Source organism: Nematolebias whitei, chromosome 17 (assembly GCF_014905685.2).
Source record: "Nematolebias whitei isolate Nwh7 chromosome 17, NemWhi1, whole genome shotgun sequence".
Taxonomy (NCBI): Eukaryota; Metazoa; Chordata; class Actinopteri; order Cyprinodontiformes; family Rivulidae; genus Nematolebias; species Nematolebias whitei.
In genome coordinates, this window is record NC_056514.1 from 16,758,809 (window position 1) to 16,774,091 (window position 15,283).

The 15,283-nt window shown below is 44.6% G+C and overlaps 1 protein-coding gene across 1 annotated transcript in view; it reads right to left on the reverse strand.

The window, feature by feature from the left end:
- Window positions 1–1,306: 1,306 nt before the first annotated feature.
- The window catches only part of usp22 (ubiquitin specific peptidase 22), a 25,921-nt gene continuing 11,944 nt past the window's right edge, over window positions 1,307–15,283 (reverse strand). Inside the window, exons 3-13 of the mRNA XM_037690711.1 lie at window positions 9,042–9,155; window positions 7,954–8,055; window positions 7,442–7,608; window positions 7,214–7,361; window positions 6,995–7,097; window positions 5,167–5,325; window positions 4,959–5,085; window positions 4,761–4,852; window positions 3,759–3,821; window positions 2,074–2,223; window positions 1,307–1,995 (exon numbers count right to left, since the gene is read on the reverse strand). Of these exons, the coding sequence (XP_037546639.1) occupies window positions 1,953–1,995; window positions 2,074–2,223; window positions 3,759–3,821; window positions 4,761–4,852; window positions 4,959–5,085; window positions 5,167–5,325; window positions 6,995–7,097; window positions 7,214–7,361; window positions 7,442–7,608; window positions 7,954–8,055; window positions 9,042–9,155 (1,268 nt within the window). The 3' untranslated portion in view covers window positions 1,307–1,952. The remainder of the gene's footprint in view (window positions 1,996–2,073; window positions 2,224–3,758; window positions 3,822–4,760; window positions 4,853–4,958; window positions 5,086–5,166; window positions 5,326–6,994; window positions 7,098–7,213; window positions 7,362–7,441; window positions 7,609–7,953; window positions 8,056–9,041; window positions 9,156–15,283) is intronic.

Sequence of the window (15,283 nt, forward strand, 5' to 3'; positions counted from 1 at the left end):
GTCAGCGAGAGAGTTCTTCGCTTTCCGCAGTCTGATTCCAGCTTTAGACCAAGAAGAAACTTTGGTGATCGAGTGTGAAGCTCCACGAAGACAGAGCAGAATTCAAACACATGGTTGTAGCAAAACTTGAAGACTTCAGTTGCCACTTCTGTTTCCATAAACAAGTAAACAAACGCAAGCCGTAGTTAGCAGCTGTTTACAAATTTAAGGACACATTAGTAATCAAAAAGAAATTATTTCTTTTTTGACCGTTTTGACTTTGCATGGAATATCTATAAACTCATCCACCTCCACTGTCCCACCTGTTTCTTTCTCACAAATATTTTCTTCTACCTCTCCAGGCTCTCTTCCACCTGTTCTCTACTCTTTCCTACAGATCACAATGTCATCAGCAAACATACAAACATGAGGACTCCCGTCAACCTGTCCATCACTATTAGTGCTCATTTGTCTCATAAACTTCTCCTGCACATTTCACTTCCTCATTCAGCACCAAGTACGTGACCAAAACTGAAAAAGTACAAAGTAACAAACACCAGCACATGGCAGCTGTCAGGCATAAGACTGGGATTAGAAGTTATACAAACCTCATTTCTAAACTGAAGAGGAAAATAAGTCTGAAATCGAACCGTAACGTGTAGGAATCAAAGGCGAACATGAAAACCTCCACATGTTTTGAACAGATTTGCCTTTATTTGAGCACATTTCTATCAATGTCCAGTTCTTGCAGCAGTAACTGTGTGCGAGGAATGGTCCAGCAGCTTCAGGACGAGCTGCACTCAGCAGTGAAGAACTTCCATGAACTTTAGTTTCACCGTTTGTCTCATACATGGAAACACTTTGAACATATATCATCATCAACATGAGAAGGGAAATAAAGACATATCAAACTGCGATACCCAGCTCAGACGGCATGCTGAATGCAAGTACTGATTCAGTACACGAACATACACTGCATACGCACGACACACGTGCATACAGACAGGATTTTCTTTTATCGTCTCTGTACATGAAAGAACACATTTTATACACCGACTCGGGCCCGTTGTGGACACGCAACATGTAGCAACATGCAGTCAACAGTTAACGCTGCAGCTTCTGACCTGTTCAACTTCACTCTTTTGTTTCCCGTTTACCTGAAATAGCATCATGACCATGTTCAAAATAAAAATTAAATAAAGTTAGGGGGAAAACAGCCATAGCAGCAGTTAAAAAAAAACAAAAAGAAAAAAATAAAAATCAGTACTATTTTGCTTTTTGTTTATAGAAACCATGATCGTGACTGAACCCAGTTAATAACATGGAAATATCAGGAGGAACCATAAACAACCATTTTAATGCAAGATGTATAAAAATAGATTCACTGGATAATCTGATCCTCCTCTCCGAGTGCTGGAAGCTGGAAGAGAGGCGCTTCCTGCCAGTTTTCTGTGAATGTCTGTTCCTTCCTAATCATACCTATTTTACAAGCTTCAACTCACCGATAAGAAACACGATCAACTTCTTTGTTTTACTTTAAAACAAAAAGCCTCACAAAGACAACATCTGGATTTGGTCTGGTGCTGGAGCGTTGGTGTGTCCGATAGATGTGCTTGTGTCAGGAAGTTGCCGGTGTGAATCCTTGCAGGTAGTTTGCAAGCAGCTGTGGAAGGTGAACCCAGGTGTGGATGAAACCAAAACAAGATCAAGAAAAAGTTCCTGCGCCTCATAGGAGGAGAAACTGAAGCGTTTCCTCCGTTATCTGAAAGCAAGTGCAAACTCTCACAGCTTGTGTCGTCTTCGTGCCCTGAATCGTAAAGTCCACAAACCTCCCTTCTACTTTCTGTCCTTTTGAATGAGTCCTCTTGATTTGTTGTATCCAGCACAGCAGAGAGGGACGAGTAAAGGATGTAGAGAGGGGTGGTTCCAGCGGGAACTGGAGTGTTTCTGTCTTGCCTTCCACGAGGCTGCAACTATTCGTACTCCAAAAACTGTTTGTGGTAAAACAAGAGGTACCTGAGGAGACAAACAGCAGCAGAGAGTAAAAAACCAGCCTTGCTAAGACGGGAGTCCTGCTGAGTCTGCCTCACCTACCCCTCACTGTCGAGCACATCCTTGATGCTAGCCTTGGTGATGATGGCGTCGTCACATTTGAACCACTGGTCCTTGTGCTGCCGGATGAAGGTGGTGTAATGGCCGCTCTCTAGCGTCCCCTGGTGGTTCACCACTGCAAACAAACTGTACCTGGAAAACAAACGACAAGCTTACGGTTCATTATTCTGCATCTAAAGAACTGCAAATAAGGCTCGTGTTGTTCTCACGTTACAGCCTGTGACGTGAGAAGCCATGTTTTATGACGTAGCTAAAAGTTCAAGTTAGTAAAATATATTTACAAGTACTCCATCCATCCATCCATCCATCCATCCAGCCAGCTAGACAGTACTGTGAGAGATGAAGGACACCCTGGACAGGTCTCCAGTCCATCACAGGGACACATAGAGACAAACGAGATAAACAACCAGTCACTCTCTCACTCACACCTAGGGACAATTTAGTTACCACTCATCCTCTGATACCCTGGAAGTACCTGGTAGTACCACTACGGTCTAACAAGCTTCTTCAATATATAGCTCGGTTCTTGTACATATCCAGTACTTACCCTTTAAGTACCAGCCAAGTATTCGGTACATACGTTGTAAGGAAGTGAATACCTCCTCGACCCCTGGCGTGTACCAGGTATATATCAGGTGCGTACACTGCAAGCCCCAAAGTATGTACCCTGTAGGCCTGTCATGATAACAAATTTTGATGGGGGATTAATTGTCTCAAATTATTGCGATAAATGATAATATTGTTTGAAATTTGACAATAATTAGTAATTACTGTTGGTTAATTTGTTATTCATGTAGTATCTTTTTTCGACCACTCGATGGCAGTATAAAACTGTTTGAACTGAAGGATGGATAGTGAGGGAGTGAGAAGCGTGTCTCTATAAGAGAAACGAGAGGGAGGCCCCTTGACGTGACATGGGCTGTCTCCCTTTCCTTTATTCGGTTCTCAAAATGGCGGCCGCTGGGTGTGGTTTGAGCCCTTTAGCATAGCATTTGTCACACAAAGCTTTTAATAAAAAAATCAGTAAACAAGTTCTCAGCTTCTTTTTTGCAGAGAAAAACAACTTTTTACACGAAGGCACGAGTTTCAACCGTGAATTTTGGAGCTTGGACAAGATGGAGTTTTTTTCTGACATCGGCCTGTTAGCTTAGCTGCTTTGAACGATCCAAATATGCAACTTTGGACGGTTAAAATGTACTTTAAAGAGAGTGGGGGGGGGGGGGGGGGGTGTCTCAGTGAACAGCATCGGAGTTGAGCCTTTTGTCATCCAGGGTCTTCAGTAGACGATAAAGTCGTCGAGGTCAATAATTTTCATTTATCATGCGATTAACTGATTTATTGTTTATCGCGACAGGCCTAGTACCCTGTCAGTACAGTGTCCTAATACATCCTGGTGTCTGTACATATTCAGGACGTACCCAGTATGAACACTGCAAGTACCAGGTACAAACTGGGCTGTATTGTGTACTGCTACCAAAGTCTGTAATTCTGTTGGACTCATGTTTGCAGGAGATATGGACATTTCCAGGATGACTGTGTTTTAGAAGAACTGTCCTCGTCAGTACTGTAGTACTGTTATGGCCTCACTCCAGCAGCAGTCTACAGTGCTAAAAAGCCAACAAACCTGAAGTATTTGTGGTTTCCTTCTGTGTTTTGTTTGAACTCACTTATTGTCGTTGTTGAATGGGTCCACAGTCTGCTGGTACTGCCCGTTCATCCGGCTTTCTTTACTGAAACACAACAAACACGTTCAATTCATCTAATGGAGCCGAGACAGGGTAGAGGCAGGGCAGCCGACTTGGGACCAGAAAGTCGCAGGTTCAACTCCCCGCCATTCCCACACGTCGTGGTGTCTTTGAGCAAGACACCCAATCCCTAACTGCTCCCCAGGCGCTGCTCACTGCTCCACCTGGGTGTACCTCAGGTGTGATGGGTTGAATGCAGAGAACTAATGTGGTCATTGTATAGAAACAGAATGATTCAACCTTTATTTATACAGGTTAGTCTCATTCTAACGTGAAGCTTGATTTCACCTCAGAGCTGGTCAAAACTAATGGAAGAACTACTTCTTAGGATTTCAGTGGTTTCTCTGTTTACTGTGGTATTATTTTTGTTGTACTTTATCAAAGCTACTTTTCTTTATTTCTGAACATTTACACACTCCATATTGTTCTCTGCTGAAGGGACAGGGACACACAGTGTAGGTCTAACTGGAACCACCTAACTGTACACACCTCTCGTTTTTAATACTCAGCTGAAGCTTTCAGGGTTTGATGTCGGCTGTGTCCAGCCGGACCGGGATATTTTCTCACATCCTTCTTTGTTTCTTCTCCTGTCTCTGAGCTCTGCTGCGGTTCTGTTGAGGGTTTGGTTTGGACTTTGGCTCACAGCCAGGAGGCCTTCCACAGACCTGACCTTCTACATCATTTATCAGCTTCAGGTCACACAGATCAAGATGCAGAAACATCTCAGCAGTCACCAAATGAAAAAAACGAGGCGCCTTAGATTCATAAATTTATAAAATACCACACAGAAAATTACAACTAGTGGTAGTTAGTCCAACCAGGTGGTAAACAAACTGCCTGATGAAGACACAGACAGGCAGAACCTGCAGCTCTTCTTCATCACTGTCTCGTTCTTTAGAGTTGAAGGTTCGAGGTTCTGCTCACCTGGAGGCCATGAAGGGGGTCATGTCCAGCTCCAGGGGGAAGGAGACGTACGTCGTGATCTTCCGCCGTAGTTTGGCTGAATGCTCGAACCTCTGCACACACACACGCGCAGGCACACACACGCGCAGGCACACACACACACACAGTGTTTAGTTACTGATATAATTAGCAGCTTCAGGTAAAATGTAATTTAGTTACCTTGAGGTGAAAGCAGGCCACGATCGGCAGCTTCTTCATGGTCAGCTGCTTGGTGGACTCCTGGTAACTATGGCAACCGCTGCACTTGATCTTGGCGCTGCTGCCCAGGTGCTCCGGTCTGGTGAACCTGGACTCAGAGACAGACTGTTTAGGGTTCTGCTCCAGTTCTGGACTCTTCAGTCACTCAGTCAGGCGAGAGGCCGGCTACCTGCGCAGACAGTCCATGAGCGTCGTGGCTCCACAGGCGGGACTCTCTCCGTTCAGAGATGACATCTCTCCTCCTGGGCTCAGGGGCCAGAATGGCGTGGAGGAGCCCGGCAGGTCCAGGCTGATGTCCCAGAACGGGTCGATGGTTGTTGAGACGCCACTTAAGAGGAGACGACACAGCAACATGAAGAAAAGACGCGGCTGTACGACAGATTCAACGAGCAGCTGAGCGGTGCGTTTAAAGTCTGTCAGCTCAGCAGGAAACACAGCTCTGAAGTTTTTGTTATAGAGAACGACACCTGGTTCTGAAGAGTTTAATAATATGTGTTCCTGTGAGTTAGAAACTTTAAAATCCACCTTTAGATAAAGGAAGTCAACAACTTGAATGTTTCTACTGTGAAGGACTGAGCTCTGAAGACGAGTCATCGAAGGGACGAAGACCATCGTGATCACTTTCACACTCAGATTCACTCCAGAACATCTCGGTCCACCGTGATTTCCAAAGCTAACAAGAAATCTCCACAAACAAATCTGAAGGTAGTTCCACGTTTCTAAAACGGCTGATGTCCAACATTATTATCCAACATAAACAAATCTTCAACTCATTCAGTTTCATACAAGATGAACATTGTGTGTGGTAGTAGCTGAGAGTCATCCTCAGTGAGAATGACGGTTGTTTACAAAGTTGGACCAGAACTACTCGGTCCTTGTTCAACATTTAATCTGAGTTCAAAGCTCTGACACACATTCCCTCAAGGAATCTTTGGCCTTTAATGAAGTAAAATAAGTTTTTATTAAAGTTTCTGAGAGCTGCAGCCCAAAGTGATGACACAGAGAGTGGATAAAGCCCTGGAGTGGGTTTGGGTCCAACTCTTGGACATAAAACATATTTAAACAGCAATAAAGTCATAAATCCAGCAGATGGCAGGAGAGAAGCATCTCCCAGACTGAGGCAGGACAGGAAGTGATGATTGAGAATGTTGGACTGACTGAAGAGGCAGTTCAATTTAGAGCTGTGATTTTTGGCCGATCCCCCAGCCCAACCCGAGCCGGGTCGGGCTTTTGATGTGGTTTTAATCGTGCATGTGGCCCCGCCCACCCTTTGCTCTTATCACACATCTGAGGATTTGCAACTGACCCCCAACAATCGACATAATGGAGCTGGAAAGTATTAAACTGACTCTACAAAGTCAACACAGTGAAACCTGCTGATGTGTGTCAGGTGCACGCTCAGGTCCGACCGGCGGTTGAAAGAGGTTAAAAAAAGTTGCATTAAGCTTTATGGACAACCGGATCATCGGCCGCACGCATCCCGCTCCGCACCCTGCTCATCTGCGGTGAAGGAAGTTGCAGCATCTGAAGCTACAAAAGCTGAAGCGAGCAGCAGTTAAAATAGTCTTGTTCTATATTTTTACAAATAATTTAGCTCTAAAAATATTTTTGTTCATCTGTATAATAGCCTCTCTTTACAGCTGATATTTTTGGGCTATTCGTTTTGTATGCTAATATCCATTTGGTGAAACAAGAAATCTTATATCTTCCTTTCTTTGAAATACATTTTTAAAACATGTCAAACTGATTTGTTTACAAAAGCAGTAAAAGCTTAATAAAATTTATTTATTTATTTTCAGGTTTGGGCCCTGTAATTACAGTTAATTGGTCGGGTCGGGTTTGGACAACATGGCTACGGGCTGGGGTTGGGTTGGATTTTTTTAGGCCTGAATGCAACTCTAGTTCAGTTTGATCCTCTAGTTTGTTTGTGAGCAGGAAGTCATGACTGGCGTGACCTTCTGACTTCCTGTCTGACTCCCTCCAACACATGGACTTACTGGCACACTTGGCAGGTGACGTCAGACTGGAGGCCCCCGGTGAAGATTTGGTCGATGATGCAGTTACAGTGGTTTGGGTTGTTGGCTTTCTTCCCGTTGTCATCTATGGACACACACACACACACTGTACGGCATCAGTCCTGTGTAACGTCTCCGTCTGCTCGTGAACAGTGAAAAGTGACAGACCGTGGAGCACGTCTGTAGCCGGCGCTTCTTTACCTTTGCAGTGGCGGTGCAGAACGTCCAGCGCTGCGATGAGGAACTCGTGGGCGTCCTGCTGCTCGTAGCCAGCCAGGTGGCGGGCGTGAGTCCACACCAGGTGCAGGAGGCGGAACGGGACGTGAGGTGAGCGATGGCCTGAGTAGAACTGACAAAAACCACCCAAGTGTGAGAGAAGAAACGTTTTTTCTCTCCTGGACAGTGAACATGAGCACATGAGACGGTCACCTCCTGGAAGAGTTGGGACATCTCACACACCAAGCACGAGTTGCTCTGCATCTCGCATTTGTGTCGGTCGGACAGGAAGAAGTCGCGCAGCAGCGGCGTGTGCGTCAGCGCCTGGACGATGCAGTTCATGAAGCACGTGTTGCCCAGGTTGATGAGACCCCGCAGGCCTGAAAGCCAACACAAACAGTTAACATGAGGAGGAGAAAGGTCTGATCGACAAACAGGAGAAATGAGGAGGAAAGCAGTGATGTCACTGATGAGGAGCCAGGTGTGTGCTGATCCCTGCAGCTGCTGGGAGGTGTCACAGTCTGACTCCAGCACTTCCTCCAACTCTCCCTGCAGAACATGTTCAGCTCTGACCTGACCTCGTGAGATTATTCTACCTTGATTATTGAGCAGCAGCAGAACTTTTTCAGCTCTGCTCCCTCAACACTTCCTGACTCCTGCGTGTCTGAGAGTAAAGAGCAGACGCTGATCAGGCAGCTCGTCGTGCTCAGAAGGTGAGTACGAACCAATCGTACAGTTGGAGGTGATTCTCCTCCTCTTGGGGTTGTGGCGGAGCAGCTCCAGCTCCCTCTTTGTGGGCTCCCACGTCGAGTACCTCTCTCCAGCTCCTGAAGCAAACCAACACACAAGCATCCGGAAACTGGCATCAACACTCGGTTTGTTTATTTAAATGAGCAATCTGATACAATACATAAATGGACTAGGGATGCAGGATGTTGGATTTTTGACCGATATCTGATATGATAAAACTTATTTAGCTCGTCCTGCAGTTTTGAAGCTATTTCAACAAATCATAAACCAAAACGTTCGGCTCTTTCTGGACAATGCTGCTATGACTTTTGGTATTGGTGCAACTTCAGCTTGTTGAAATATTTAGCCTTTTCTGCCATTTTTTCCTCAGAGAAAATGAACTGAGCTCATTTTACATCCTTCACATCTTCAGATGTGTTTACAATCTTTTACTGCTCCTTTCACATTTTGTTCTGCTTCAGCTTCTTTGTGCAAATTTAAACTTTTTTTTTCCAGCTACTTTCAGCTGTTTGTGCTTCGGATTCTTTCTGTTAACTGAAACATTTTTGTGCTTCTTCTGACTTCTTTCTGCTCCTTTCAGCTTATTTATGCTATTTCAGCTACTGTTTTTATGCTAATTTTAGCCTTTTCAGCTAATTCCACATTTTTTTTACACTCATTTTAACTTTTTTCAACCTAAATCAGCAAAAATGTACTCTCTCTGCTTCCTTTTGGTAATTTAAGCTTCTTTCTGTCTTTTTAGCTACTTTTCAGCTGTTTTTGTGCTAATTTCTGCTTTTCCAGATAATTTCCACGTTTGTGCTCATTTGTGCTTCTTTCAGCCTAATTGGGCAAAAATGTGTTATTTCTACCTTCTTCTGCTAATTTAGGCTTGTTCTTCGATTTCAGCATGTTTTTAGCATTCTCACTGCATTTACACAGGAAATGCAATTTCTCTAGTTTACTGGTAGGAGTGGGTGAACACAGGAGACCTCAGAGTTTTGTAAAACGTCCACTCTGCTTTAACTCGGAGACATTTCAGCTGTGTTCATGGTTTGACAGCTCGTGTTCAGTTTTGTCGTACCTTGCATCTTCCAGGCTTTCCTTTGCTCCTCTTTGGCGATCTGTTCCATGTCCTTGTCATAAATGTAGTCTTGGCACATGAAGCAGTAAATTCCCCCATACAGCAGGTCGATAGCTGAACAGACACACCCAGGACAGAGAGATGACAAAAACGAGGACACTCCATTAATTTGACGGTGAGGCACGTGCAATCTGTGAGAGCCGCTAACTGTAGGCTCAGGTCAGGTAGGGTCTCTTCTGACAAATCACCAACTTCTAGATAAGAGCCAGGGAGCAGCGAGGAGTCAAGAAGAAGGAGGCCCCTGGAAGAGGGAGGACCCTGCATGCTTTTCTCACAGACTGCAGCGCTCCTCCTGCATCTTTCTGTTTCATGTTGCTATGACAACCTGCCTCTCGAAGGTGCAAATGAAAAACTAATACATTGTGATTATTGAAGAACATTTCGTCTGGATGGATGTAAAGGGTGTAAGGACATTTCTGGAGGGGGGTGTCTTCACTGGTTCTGGGGTTCGTGCACACGCTGATTACGAGCTTTTCCTGGAAGCTGATTGGCTCGTGGTTCAAAATCAAGGTCATGAAAACTCCCTGCCTTCTATTGACTTTTGCCACAACTCCAGCAGGTTATAATGTGTTCAGCTTGTGACCTGCTAAAACATTTAATAAACTGAAGACAATTCTCTCGTTTCATTCTTGAATACACCATTTTTTAAGACAATCCAACAGTTAGCATTCTCTGCAGGTATGAAGAAAACAAAAAGGATGGACCAAGGTTAGCAGGCAGGATTTCACTTGAGTAGAAAATGGAACAAGCGAAATTATAAAAATCAAGATTTCCAAGTATCGATAAGGTCATTAGGTAACCATGGGAACAGGAGGAGAGGATGGAGACGAGCCGACATGAGAGTAGAATCAGAAAATAGTGAACGGTTGAGTGAAACTACATCAAACAGGTCACTGAAAGAAATGAAGAATCAGGAGGAAGTGTTTAATGAAGACTAACTCCACGGAGATCTGCCCCTTCTTTAGAGTCTTTCCCCGTCTGAGCTGAGCCTTTTTACTTCTCTGTTTCTGCAGAACTAGACTCAGCAGCTAAGCTAATCAAACTCCGTTACACTGTGCACGTGGACACTGCAGGGAGTCCTCCTGATTCGGGGGGTACAAACAAAAAATGGTTGAAAAACAAACAAACTGTAAATTCCCAACATCTGCAGAGCCCAGATTTAGTCTGGATCCCCTGAAGACCTTTTGCTGCATCAGGTTCTGCTGCAGTCTCTGCAGTCAGAGAATAAAACCTTAAGTCACGCTGTCAGTGCTCACATGAACACAAAACGATTATCATTATGACTCTTTCACAGCATTGACCCTTTAAAGCATGTCTTACTTATTTTGTCAACATTACATGAAATAAAACTGCAAACGATGGTTTGTTATATTTAAACCAACGTCAGCCTCAAATCCATCAAGTGTGAGGCTTTTTCCAGTCATTGCTCTAAGGAAGTGCACGTGGCTGCCTCCCTGGAGGCTGGAATAAAAAACATCCCAGAATGCACAGGGCTGAGAGGCTTTGAACACATCATCAACATGAAGAATACACACAACCAGTGCACGGAGGCTCACGCACACCCCAGAGTTGAACGAGACTGAAGCGTCAAACTACCGAGCAGCGCCCTCGGCATCTCATGCTCCTTAAACATCTTCACAGGTTGATGCTCACTGATAAAACAAGTAATTAATCATTAGGGGCGTAACAATACATCGATCTACATCGATACATCGATTAAATGATTAATGACTCAATTACCTCATGGAAAAAAAATAAAACATTGATTCGTATCATGATCTGTAAAAATATAATAATTAATAAAATATATTATTATTATTAAAAATATAATACATTGCATTGAAATTCCCAAGTAGGCCTGCCACGATAACAAAATATGCTGGGCGATTAATTGTCTCTGAAATTATTGTGATAAACGATAATAATGTTTGAAATTTGACAATAATTAGTAATTATTGTCAAATTTAAGAAGAAGTGTTTGTTTTGCATGAAGTAGCATTTTTCGACCACCGGATGGCAGTATAAGACTGTTTGAACCAAAGGATGGATAGTGAGGGAGCGAGCTCTCTTTAACAAAAATGAGAGGGAGGCGCTTTGGAGCTTTGACAAGACGGAGGTCTTTTTCCTGAGGTCAACCTGTTAGCTTAGCTTGTAGCTTAGCTTCTCAGATTAGCTGCTTTTAACGATCCAAGAAAGCGATTCTGGATGGTTAAAACAGATTTTAAAGAGAAAAGAGAAAGGGAGCGGTCAGTGAAGAGCACTGGAGTTGCGCTTTTTGCCATCCAGTGTCTTCAGTAGAAAGAGAGAGACATGAAGAAACGATAAAGCCGATAAATGAAAACGAGGTTGATAATTTTCATTTATAATGAGATTAATTGACTTATTGTTTATCGCGACAGGTCTATTCCCACGGCACGTCTGTGTCACTATTTCCGTGCGCGGCTGTGATCTGCGGCCGCCTTAGCAACATGGCAGTCGAGGCAGAAAACACGAATGATTAAATTCACTCTCCTGCTGGATTTAAATCAACTCTGTGGAAATATTTCAGATTCCAACAGAAGGACGGCTCAACAGTCAAAACTCATGCCGTATGCAACAGGTGCCAGTGTGAGTTACAATACTCGGGAAACAACTAATTTGGCCATTCGCCTGAAGAAGAAACACGGCATTGATAACCATGTTAGCTCTGCAAGCGTTACGTGTCAAACGGCATGCCACCTTTGACTAGTTTCTTCCCACAAAAGCTGAACAACAGTTTGAAAAGAGCAACGAGTAGCACAGGTGCCATTTCATACAAACCGGATTCCAAAAAAGTTGGGACACTAAACAAATTGTGAATAAAAACTGAATGCAATGATGTGGAGATGGCAAATGTCAATATTTTATTCGTAATACCATACCATACCACTTTATTTATAGAGCACTAAAAACAGCGACATGGCCAACCAAAGTGCTGTACAGACAAAACAACAGGTAACACAACAAGCAAAATACAAAATGAGGTAAATCAGAATATAGACATAAAAATGATGCAGATAATGACGACTAACCAGTGTGGAGCATACAGGATCAAAACACAGATCATCTGGTGTTGAAAGCTACTGAATAGTAGTGAGTTTTTAAACGGGACTTGAAAACCGAGAGGGAGGGGGCCTGTCTGACAAGCAGCGGTAACTCATTCCAGAGGCTTGGTCCTGCTACAGAGAAGGCCCTGTCACCTCTGCACTTAAGACAAGTTCCTGGAACTGTGAGGAGCAACTGGTCCGCTGACCTCAGGGAACGTGGTGGGACATATGGTTGTGGGAGACTGTTCAGTGATTTGTAGACATGCATCAGTATTTTGAACTGGATTCGAAAGTGAACCGGTAACCAGTGCAGGGAGGCCAAAACTGGTGTAATGTGCTCTCTTTTGCCTGTACTGGTTAAAAATCGGGCTGCTGCATTCTGGACCAGTTGTAGTCGTGCAATGGAGGTCTGACTGATACCAAACAGGAGTGAATTGCAGTAATCAAGCCTAGATGTAATGAATGCATGTATTACTGTCTCCAGGTTATTTTTGGACAATATGGGCGTCAGTTTAGACAGCCGCCTCAGTTGGAAGAAACATGTTTACATGATTTAACAATCATGTTTACATGATTGTTAAATTTCAGGGAAGGGTCCATTATCACTCCCAGATTAGTGACTCTTTGTTTTTCTGACAGGGTTAGAGCGGAGAGGTCGATGCAGTGATTTGTGATTGTGTCATTGGGAGGGAACAACATGACTTCAGACTTCTTTTCATTGAAACTTAAGAAGTTTAAAGCCATCCAGTCCCTGATGTCAGCCAGGCAGTCGAGCAGCGGTTGAATCGAGCATGTACCATTGTCTTAGGGGGAAGTAAATTTGACAGTCATCGGCATAGAAGTGGAAGGGCATGTTGTGTTTCCGGAAAATAGCACCAAGCGGCAGCAGGTATAAAGAGAATAGGAGGGGACCCAGGATGGACCCCTGCGGAACCCCCCCGTTTAAGCTCTGCCTCTGCGGAACTAAAATCCTTGATGGAGACACAAAAGGATCTGTCAGTGAGGTAGGATCTGAGCCAATTGAGGGCTGACCCTGTGACACTCTAACCTAGCAATGAGGATCTCATGGTCGATGGCGTAGGCGGCCGTGAGGTCCAATAGGACAAGCAGCACAGAATCACCAGTATCTGTGGATCTGAAGATGTCGTTAAAGACCTTCAGCAGGGCAGTTTCAGTGCTGTGGAGAGGTTTAAAGCCAGGTTGGAATAGCTCTAAGATGGTGTGACCTTCCAGGAAGCACTTCAACTGGGACTCGACTATTTTCTCCAGTACTTTAGAAACAAATGGGAGTTTGGAGACAGGCCGGAAGTTGGAAACGACTGAGGGGTCAAGGTTTGGTTTTTTCAGGAGAGGCTGGACAGCAGCATGTTTAAAGGATTTTGGTACCACGCCAATGGATAAACTACTGTTTACTAGATCAAGAATGGACAGACCTAGAGTGGGAAAAACCTCCTTTAGTAGTCGAGGGGGAACCACATCAAAGGGGGAGCCAGAAGGTTTCAAGTTGCACATGACCTGCTCTAGAGAAGACAGAGTGATGGGTTCAAAATGGTCAAATGGCGCTACAGATTGAGGTGGGATGGATGGGTCATGAGTTGGAGGGGAAATGAGAGCCCGAGTGGTCGAATTTTTTTCCAAAAAGAAATGTAAGAAGTTGTCACACAGCTCAGTCGAGGCTTCCAGAGGTGATGGTTCAGTGAGGTGGAGAACAGAGTTTAGGGTGGAGAAGAGGATACGTGGGTTGCGAGAGTTTGAGGTAATTATATCAGAGAAGTATTTGGATTTAGCAGCTCTCACTGCTTTCTGATAATGGCGCCAACTCTCTTTAAGTATTTGAAAAGAGACCTGCAGCCTGTCTTTCCTCCACTTTCGTTCCGCCCTCCTACATTGCTGCCTAACGGCCTTGGTGACGTCACTCAGCCAAGGTTCTGCTCTGAGTTTTGATTTTCTAGTTTTTTAACAGGTGCAACATGATCCAGAGTCTTTAAGCAGACAGAGTTGAACTGGGATGTCAGTTTCTCAGTGGTGGTGAGAAACACTGGGGGCTGAATTATCATTTCAGAGTTATAAACATCTGTGAAACGTGTGGCAGTGAAATGGTTAATTGCCCGGGTGCTACGTGCAAAAATGCACGACTTAGGAGTTAGATGGGGGAGGGTGAACTCAAACTGGACTGGCATGTGGTCTGAAAAAACATTTTCTTCAATAACAAGATCATTAACAGTCACATCATGAGTTAAAACAAGGTCCAGTGTATGTCCGCGCTCTTGGGTGGGACCGTTTACATGCTGCGTTAGATTAAATGAGCCCAATAAATCTAAAAAGTCCTTAACCAAGGGCTTCTCAGGACAGCACACGTGCAAATTAAAATCCCCAATAATGAAAACATGCTCATATTTTGGTGTGATTTCAGCTAAGAAGTCAGAAAACTCATTTATGAAATCCTTAGATCGAGGTGGGCGGTAGACGAGTGCACATAAAGTCGGAGGTGAATGTCCGAGTTCAAAGACGCTCAGCTCAAAGCTGGTGCGGGAAACTGGGATGGGCAGTTGTTTACAGTCAAAAGTTGATTTGAATATTGTTAATAATCCACCACCGCGTCGGCCTGATGGCCGCGGGGCGTTAAAATACAAACAGTTTGATGGCAGTAATTCCGTCAAGGCGCTGGACTCACCTGGAGACATCCAAGTCTCTGTGATGCACAGAAAGTCTAACTCGAGCTCTTGAAAGTAATCCCTGAGGATAAAAGTTTTGTTGGTAACAGATCTTGCGTTGACCAAACACATCTGGATACTGTCCGAAGTGGAGCCAGCAGCGGTGGAGTTAGCTCGCGCTAATGGCCGCAGGTTTTCAATAACAGCCCCTCCAGGTCGGCCCGGGCGGTGCACCGGCTGACAACTCCCGTTGGTTATCTGGTCCGGGCACGCGGGAAGCTGGTGATGAAGGCCATGACCACCGACTGAAGAGGAAGATGCAGTGCGCAGGGCTTTAATCTTCACCAGCTGACCAGCATGTTTTCCCCGGCGTCTGAAGCGATGTCTCCGGGCATGGAAGTGAGGAGCGGAGCGAAAGTAAGCTGGCACGCCCGCCAGCGGGGGGGGGGGGGGGGGGGGGGGG